This window comes from Schistocerca serialis, chromosome 1, assembly GCF_023864345.2.
Source record: "Schistocerca serialis cubense isolate TAMUIC-IGC-003099 chromosome 1, iqSchSeri2.2, whole genome shotgun sequence".
Lineage (NCBI taxonomy): Eukaryota > Metazoa > Arthropoda > Insecta > Orthoptera > Acrididae > Schistocerca > Schistocerca serialis.
Genome location: NC_064638.1, coordinates 1,063,214,096 through 1,063,223,730, shown reverse-complemented (window position 1 = coordinate 1,063,223,730; position 9,635 = coordinate 1,063,214,096). Strand labels below are relative to the sequence as shown.

The 9,635-nt window shown below is 35.1% G+C and overlaps 1 protein-coding gene across 2 annotated transcripts in view; it reads right to left on the bottom strand.

The window, feature by feature from the left end:
• Window positions 1–1,036: 1,036 nt before the first annotated feature.
• LOC126415566 (terpene synthase) overlaps window positions 1,037–9,635 on the bottom strand; it is a 42,448-nt gene continuing 33,849 nt past the window's right edge. For both annotated transcript variants that reach the window (XM_050083439.1, XM_050083438.1), the window contains exon 6: window positions 1,037–3,669. In XM_050083439.1, coding sequence (XP_049939396.1) covers window positions 3,437–3,669 — 233 coding nt within the window. In that variant the 3' untranslated portion in view covers window positions 1,037–3,436. The remainder of the gene's footprint in view (window positions 3,670–9,635) is intronic.

Below are 9,635 nucleotides of genomic sequence, written 5' to 3'. Positions count from 1 at the left end.
TAGTTACATTTCCACTGATGGTGAATACTCTTCTGCACTGATACACTGATAAGGAATATTGAACCACAAGAACTGTACAAAACCTCAGAAGAAATTATAATCATTTTTAGCTTTGTATTTAGTAATGAATTATTCTAATACTGCTTAAATGGGTAGGAACGCATCAAACCCCATTATCTCGCTTCTTGTGTATTCAATGATTAAGTAATACTGAGTCCCGTAGTATTTCCTCCTGGAACACTTTCCAATCAGAATTGTAGTGAAATGCTGAAAATGAATAGAGAAAATTCTTCATATAAATTTCCATTATGAATAAGAGCATCAGTTTACCACTTGTGCATTTTTGGCAACAGTACATGATTAGTCTGCAGCAAACAGTCCACTTGACTGACAAATAGGAAAATACAATTTTGATCTCGTTGATATGCTTTGCCCCATCACCACCCGATTATTCTCCAAATTTGTTAAACGTGAAATGTTGGCACTGATGGCTGATTTAGTAATTGAATTTGGCTCTCTTCACGAACCTGTGTGCATTGTGCAATATTTTGATAAATGCCTTCACAAGAGAATGGTTTGCTGAAGTGTAATTTCTCTCTTAGATAAAATTACAAAAACTGTATTAAGTGCTTTAATAAGAGCTAAGAAGCTACTTCGTATTTTACTTAACCTAGTTGAGATGTCACTAGCCGTTTGATTTCACATATCATTACGTTAATTATACATTGGATATTTGGACAAAAAGCTTCTGACTGCTTTGCCTTACACCTCAATGTGTGGTCTTCTGGCATTTTGGTCAACGTGGCCTCTGTGTGTCCAGTCATCCTATGCTGCATTTGTTTTATGGGTCCAGGAAATATAACATTTGATATTCCCATTTCTTTTTCGAGACAGACGTGAATGGGAAAGTTACAAAAACACCAAGCACATGGGGAGCAGAACAGAGCATAAGTTACAGGTCAAACGAATGTTGGCAGAAGAATTAAATTAACAAAATACTAAACTAGAAGTTTCCAGAAACATACAAAGTGTTCCTTTGTTTATTCAATATATGGAAAAAATTGTGTGGTACATTTAACACTACAATTGTGAAAAGTCCTGGCTTTCTTACTAACGTGATATGCACCTGTACCTGAAATTAACTATCTACTTTTATTCCAATTCATGTTCCGCCTTACAAAACTTACTACCCTCTGGAAGTAAAGCATTGGTTTTAACACAGCTACTACTATCAAACATGATTGACATCAATGCCACAATAAGCAACACTAAATTACTCTCACGTTAAAAAGTTGCAAGCTACATGCATTTTACAAATTCAGTTTGGAAACCGAGACACTAATTTTTTACTAACACAAACATTACAACAAAATTTTAAATGTGGTAAGGAACATTCTTGCAAAATGCAAATACCTTAGGAGTAAAGCACGCAACTCACTCAATAGTAGAAGTGTTGGGTAATTGACTAACAATTTTTTTTTTTTTTTAAATAATGCAGGAGACAACTTAATGAAGAGCAGGAAAGAGAGGAGGCTAAACATAAGGCCCAAAGTATTCTGAAATATGGTCCTGTTGTAGTAGCAAAATCTACAAAAGTACTGACTGTACCAGAATCAACATTTTCTAAAACTTAGGCAAATAAACAGAGTGATTAAGATTTTAGAACTTGACAAAGCAATTGTATATTTATATTTCTTATATTTTTTTGACATGTTTTAAAACTATTAAATATTTTAAACAGAAAACAGTAAAGTGAGGTTTTCATTGTTTTTTTGTGTGCCTGATGCCATTTCAACACTTCTACTTGATGAGTTCTCTCTTTCAACCTTAAATTATATACAAAGAAAATTTTTACAATCAACCTGTGGTTTTGATAATGAGGTAAAATTAGTACACCACTAGCATAGATGGATATTGTTATATGGGCACTGTCTCTAATATGAGCTGTATGGAGCACAGTAAATTCTAAATTTAATTTCCTTCTTAACTGTGGACAGTGAGGCCTGCTTGCAACATGAGCAAAACTACAAACTGTACACTTTACACTGCTCTTTAAATGGTGACTACAATTTTGAGGAAACAATTTATCTTTGGAAAGATTATGGTCTTCATTTTTCTGCCATAGTCAGACACACTATTAAGAGTGTAGGAAATGGAATTTCACTAAAACTCAAAGCACCCAGTGTCACAGAGCTTCCCACCTTTACAATAAAGGTTGTGGACAAATCTAAGAGGCATGTCATTGGGCACCATAGAAAGGTGTTTTGCCACTATCAACAACCTTATTTCATTAACGACTGCCTTTAAGCTTGCTTTTGCAAGACATGTCTGAGTCAGTGGGCATGTTAAGTTGTCTCATGGCACCAACATATATTTACAAAATTTTAGACAAACATTCTTGTATATAAAAAGCATAGTAAAATATGTTGAAACTTTTACAAAATGAGCAAAACAAACCAGAAAAACTATAATGATATTTGTTAAAATAGTTATGTCGAAGAGACAATGATATTAAATGAACAGACTATTACAGAGTGCGTGGAAATGTCGGCAGAGAAGATAAGTCACTTACTAGAATGAACACAATTTCAGGAATAAACTGACAGATGTGAAGCTCTCTGAAGAAGTATTGAGGGTCTGTATGAACTGAAGGGCAGCGATGTGCATAAGAGTGCAGTGAAATGTATTGTGAAGATTGGAAGTGCTAGGTAAAGATTTCCCTCTTAACAGATCTCAGTATAATTTAGAAATATAAGAAAAATACAATGACAAAGACATAAATAGGACACACAAATGAAAGAATGGAAATTAATATAAAATCTCGACTTCGACATGACTACTGCAGTAAAATTGACAAATTGTTTATCACAGGCAGTGACCTTGCACACACTTAGATCACGCTGCTCTCACAGCTGCTATTGTCTGAAACTAATGCTTTAAAACAATAAATTATTCATAACAATGTTGCTACCTAATCTATCCTCTAAACTGCTACAAGCCTGTATATATAATGGAATGTTTTCAATATTGTCATCTTATACACGCTTTGATTCACCACTAATGGCATTTAATACTGATATTCCGCAACTATGCTCCAAAACTCCAAAATAGGTATAGTAAATAGGCTGCAACTCAAATGTATTCACGATATAGCCTCTTTCACTGCAAAATATTTTGATAAGAAAGTTGGTGTCATTTTTCATAGCTCACAGCCTTGTAGGTTGCAACTTTCTTATAATGTTTCAGTAGAGTTTTGGAACATACAGTTTGCAAGTTACATATATTTTTAAGACTTATACGTTAGGCTTCTGCGGTTTAACAAAAAAGTAATTTCATTTGACACATCACAACAGTCATAAATAAAATAACTTATACAGTTTTACTAAACTCTGGGAAAAACAAACAACAGTTCACTACACAACACAACTCTGATATTTTATTCAGTGATAGAAACTCGTCGCTTTGCTTGTGCACCATTTTTCCATGTCAACAGCGCATCAAGAAGAGCTTCCATTAAGGGGTTGCCTCCCAGCCTTTCCACTTCTGCCCTGGCTTCAATATCCAACTGCTCCAACGTCTGTCGTGTATAATCAAAGGATCCATACTTTTCAAGCAAAGTAATACAGTACTTTTTTACTTCAACATCGTGTGTTCTCTGCCGTAATATATCTGAATTTTTCATAAGGAAACTATATGGATTAGCAGAACACATTAAACTAGGCATTTAATGTTAAAGCTAGTTTTGTAAGCATTCAACAGCAATCACTACATTACAGGATTTGATTTGCAACTTATCAGCTACAGACTGAAACAGTTGCTACGAATAACTATTCAAGAAAAATAGTCTGTGTCAAGCAACATGAGGTATTAGCAACTTCGTGACGAATGAAACAATACATATAAACATGCTTCTGATGAAATGTATTTAAAGAATAGGGTATTATGCAGTGCGGTTCAAATACTAAAAACTTTCATGTTATTGCAGAGCATGCCTGGAGGAAAAAACTAAGTATAGGAACTTATAACAAACCAAGATTTCTGGGCTCCTAGATCAACCAAAGTTTATGTTATCATCATTAGTTTACCAAAATTTGTGATTCCACCTGTGATCGCCAATGTTTATTCTGGTTTCAGTTGTAACATACAAGATTCATGGTCTTTACGTAAGTACGCCTTTTTTTTTTGGCCATCAGTCTACTGACTGGTTTGATGCGGCCCGCCACAAATTCCTTTCCTGTGTTAACCTCTTCATCTCAGAGTAGCACTTGCAACCTACGTCCTCAATTATTTGCTTGACGTATTCCAACCTCTGTCTTCCTCTACAGTTTTTGCCCTCTACAGCTCCCTCTAGTACCATGGAAGTCATTCCCTCATGTCTTAGCAGTGTCCTATCATCCTGTCCCTTCTCCGTATCAGTGTTTTCCACATATTCCTTTCCTCTCCGATTCCGCGTGGAACCTCCTCATTCCTTACCTTATCAGTCCACCAAATTTTCAACATTCGTTTATAGCACCACATCTCAAATGCTTCCATTCTCTTCTGTTCCGGTTTTCCCACAGTCCATGTTTCACTAAAGTACGCTATACTGTGAAGTATTTATGTAATTATACTCTTTTGCATATTTGTTTGTAATATTTGTTTACAATACTTTCACATGTTTTTGGTAACTACTTTGTGGAATTATTACAGAACAAAACTTGTTCATCCCATGAATAGTCACAGCCAAATGATTTTGGGTCCATGAAAAATGTAATTTGTTTTCTATTTCTTTTTATCAGTTACAAGCTGTTCCCAGCCAGGCTTTGCTGTGGCTGAGTCTACTTACATGGTAAAGAAAGAAAAGGGAAAGCACATGTTTCTAATATGAATGGGAATGGGAAGACGCAACCAAATCTCCTTCTGTCCCCTGTCTCTGTCCATCTCCTCTTCCCCCTTTCTTTGTACATATCCTCCTCCTTCCCACTCTCTCTCTCTCTCTCTCTCTCTCTCTCTCTCTCTCTCTCTCCCCGTACATTTCTTCCCACTCCTCTATCCACCTCCCCTCCTCCCCCTCCCATCCCCTCTGACCATCAACCTTCTTTATTGTTACTGCAAAATCATGTTCAGTAGTAGTTTCTAATTTTCTAATCATAAACCAATACAGCATAAATACAACTTTCCTGTTTGCTAACATTTCACTACTTTACATTTATATTTTAAATATACATTTCACTAATTTATATTTATATTTATTTGTTAAAAATATCTGGTCTACATGTGTCTAAATGTTTATTTCAGTAACATGCACAAACTTGAAGTACATTGGAAAAGTACACCGAGGTTTTTGGTAACAACTTTTCCCTTTACATATTAAGAATTAGGTACCTAAAAACAGTCCCATATTAAAATTCAATGTTGTGTCAAAATTTCAAAGCAATCAGTGAAGAACTTCCGTATACTGGAGATTTTGAAGAAATGAACATGTATATTTGTACTTACAGTAATACTCCTTTTCACACTTTTCAGCAATCTGACCCAAAAGAGCTTGAAGTACAGGAAAGCACAGGAAAAACCCAATATGTTAAAATGAATGAATTACTGTCATTATCTTTATACTGTTCAAAATATGAAATTAAAACAATTTGAATATTGTCTTTTTTTAAAAAATCTTAAGTAATTAATTGTTTTTGTTTCTTCCTAACAGCAATTAGCTCTACTTCTCTCTATAGTACATGAAACATCAATCACAAAGGCAGTGGCTGAGTGCTGTTGCACACACACACGCATGTGGGTTTCCCTCTTTGTTTCGATCATGTCCAATGGTGTTAATACAACATGCAGCAAAAACCTTGTGTGTTCCGGTGTGAGACTTACTATTAATAACCACTATAAAATTATGGTAAATAAAACTGGTAACACAATATTGATTAAAACATTAAAGCTGGCAGTCTTTGTAAACAGAAAACAACAGGCACGAAATCTACAACTTGTTACCAAAACGGTGGTCACTTGGTTTGATGATGTCCTGGGTGAGAAAAAGGGTGCAAATTGTCATAATGTTATGGACCATCTTGAGGAGGATTGTTAATGTTTGAAATCAGGTCATACCAACCTACGAAAGCGTATGTAGTATGGATCAGTGTGTTTCACATGGATGTAAGAACGATTCATGACAGCTCCTTATAGAGATGGCTGTCTTCCAAAGCAGTGTTCATTTGTACTAATAACTGAAATTAAATTACAGCTGCTGTAATACAACACAAAGAGCAGAAGGAAGGTTGCTACTATGGTCACATTTGTCAGACCGTGATTATTGTTAATACAGTGACTAGACATACCTCTCCACCACTCCAAACACTGCGAACCTATAATACAGGTGGCCATGACCCCACGTGCTAACAATGAAAATCTTGCTTACCACATTAACACTACACTAGGTGATCAATAACTCTGTATATAGTTTCTGTTTACTGCTTTGTTCCAAGGCCTATTTTATGCAGAAACTGTAAGCGTTCCTTATCGCAAATCTTCGTAAGTTTTTGACTGAATACTTTAAAATTTTGACATAATATTGCGTTGGAATACAAGTTTTATACAACTATTTTCAAATATGTGTAACATTAAGTAAGTACCTAAAAACTCGCACGTATTAGAATGTCATGTGTCAAAATTTTAAAGCAATCCATCAAGAACTTTTAGAGATTAATAATTTTGAGCAATTGAACATATAAATTTTTATTTATATAGATAACTAATGCCACAAGGACTTTACTATTTTTCAATTTTAATTTACTTAATGCCAAGTGAAACATTATCATTCATCAAATTAAGAACTATTATTATATATCAAAAACATGTTCAGTTTCTTCAAAAAAAAAAAAAAAAATTATATATATATATATATATATATATATATATAAAATGCTGTAAAAGTAATATATCAAGAAACCTCTTGATGTGGCATATCTTTATATTTTACTTTCTATTTTATGATTACATCAAGTAACTTTCATTAATGTAACCATATTTTTTTTTATTTGTATGTGTTCTGTCTGTAAAATTGGATGCGATTACAAAACATTTTTGACTCTACAACTTCTAGAACATTCTGGAAAACAGAGATATGATATACAGAACTGAGTGCATGCCAAATAAGGGATTCTGCAGTCAACATCAGTCTGAAAATCATACCTGTTTCTGTAAGCACCTGTACTCTGCACACAATATGTGTTTTGGTCCAAAACGTGCTGCACAACGGCTCTTTTGTGTAAAAATGTGTATGGTGTACTACAATTTTGTGGCCATACAAAACGTGAAATAAAATAAGAAGAAATTTTGTAAAACAGTGTTTTCACTGGAGAATTTAAAACTCTAGGATCTAATCATCTATCAAAATGATGAACACTGCATTTTCAACAAAGGAAAGATGAGTACTTATTTTACAATCATAGCATTCATCAAAGACAATAATACGAAAAGAACAGATTGCTACTCACCACACTGCACAAATGCTGAGTTGTAGACAGTGAGGCGTAGCGCCATATAACGATCCTGCCTTGGAGGCAGATGGGAGATGTGTCTCAGAGCTGGACAGTGACAGATGGTGACGCGAGACTGGACACGCACGTAGTTTATGTGTCAGCCGATAGAGGTCAATATTGGATAGGGGGACGGTGATTTTAGTTTCGATTGTGCCCACTAGAGTGCACTATAGTAATAGAATGTTTTTCATAAACTGTTCTAGTATTTTCATAAAGTGTTATGTCTTTGTGTGTATGTAAAATGTTATAAATGTGTTTTAGGAGTATAAATGATGCATGAGTGTGGTTTAAGGTTAATATGAAGATAATTGTTTAATGAGTTATGTAGTAGGATTTAGTGTGGGAGCATTTCGAAGAAGTATGGATATGGACAAAGGGGATTTTTGTAGAATAGATTTATAAAGTAAGTTTATGGTAAAGGGACAGTTAATTCAGGTATAAATAACAATAGTAAATAACTTTATGCATAAGCAAAACTTCAGCATACTAGATAATTATGTCGATAAAAAGTGCAGTCGTTACGTTTACTATTTTGCGATTGGTTATTGATGAAAAGCATGGACTGACATGGGAAAGTGTTGTTTTGCTATTGGCTGTTAAGTAAACTGAACAATGGTGAAGCAATATTTTTCGCATGCCTTTCTCTGCTGGTAGAGAAGACATAGAGTATTCTAGAGAAGAGTGGGAGCCTAGCCATGAAACAGTTCGGACGTGTGTAGTAGTAGTAGTTCCGATGGAAACGGTAAATTGCCAAATCCAGCAGTGTCTCATACATCAAAAGTGTGATGGCATAATTATTCCGATGGGCGTGTAGAAACTTCAGAATTTTTAAATGAATTTTGTGAAGAGAAAAGACATGAATTCCGCGTGGCGTATTGAGCAGGTCGGTGGCTAAAAACTGTGACTGCATTAGGTACCGACAGACTTAATATTTGGCGAGCATTATCAATCAAAAACAATCAGTATTTTTGTAGCTATTACGTTTTCAGGAAATGCAACACCATAAACTTGCTAACGTGAGTGAAAGGGTTTGTGAATGACTGTGTTAAGACTAGCACGGGCTTGGCAGTGATACTTGTTCACCTAAGTTTCAAAATATATTAATTGAGGACAAAATTTCCAACCTTTCATTTCGTGTTTCTCCTGAAATGTAGATTAGTGACTTAAATTGCAGCCTGGTTCACGTCGAAGTACAGTAGGTTTCACTCGGCTTTCCTACTGATGATCTGCTGAGACAATGTTCACAGGTAGGTGCAGGTCCGACGTAAAGGGACGGAAAGAACCGCACTGCCGCAACAGGCACAGCAAAAAGAGTACTAAAAATGATAAATTTTGGCCAGAAGGCCTTAATCTGAAATAGACAACATACACACACACATTCACACAAACACCTCTCACACATACATGGCCACTGTCTCTGGCTGCTGGGTTCCCATAACGAGAGTGATGAGAGTTTAAATCAGAAACATTGTAACATTCTTGTACATAGGAGTCATGACAGATAGAAAACTAAGGACAAAACAGATGACACCTATTAAATAAATTAATATGTGCTGCGACAGAAGGTGGTGGTATGATAACAACATTGCAAATGATAGGTTGTGGAAAACTCGGAGAGTGAAATGAAGAGATTCATGAGCAATTTCTGGGAAACATCTGATAAAAATATACAAAAATGGGTGTGCAAGAAATACAAGAAATTATTCATCATTATTCCATTATGAAATAAGATTAATATTGTATAGAAATGAAACAGAACTATAATTTTTTTATAATCTGTAATTTAATAGGATGAATGTGGTAGGCTATGCTGTATGAAAGCAATTGATGAATGAGGTTCATTAGGTCCAAGAAAGCAAGGGAAGCCAAGGCCAAAGAACTTTTACAAACAGTGAACAGTGCACATTTTCATAACAGACAACAGAGACTGGTAAACAGAGTGACATAAACAATGCGAAAGGCTTTTTTTGAGTGCAGTATATGATGTTACAACCCTAATTTTCCTTCCTTATAGGTACAAGTACTTTGATGAGGTGGAACAGTTCATAAAGCACAGGAAATTACACCATGACCTTTTCTTTCACCCCTTCAACATGTTCCTGGCTTTAGTCCCAG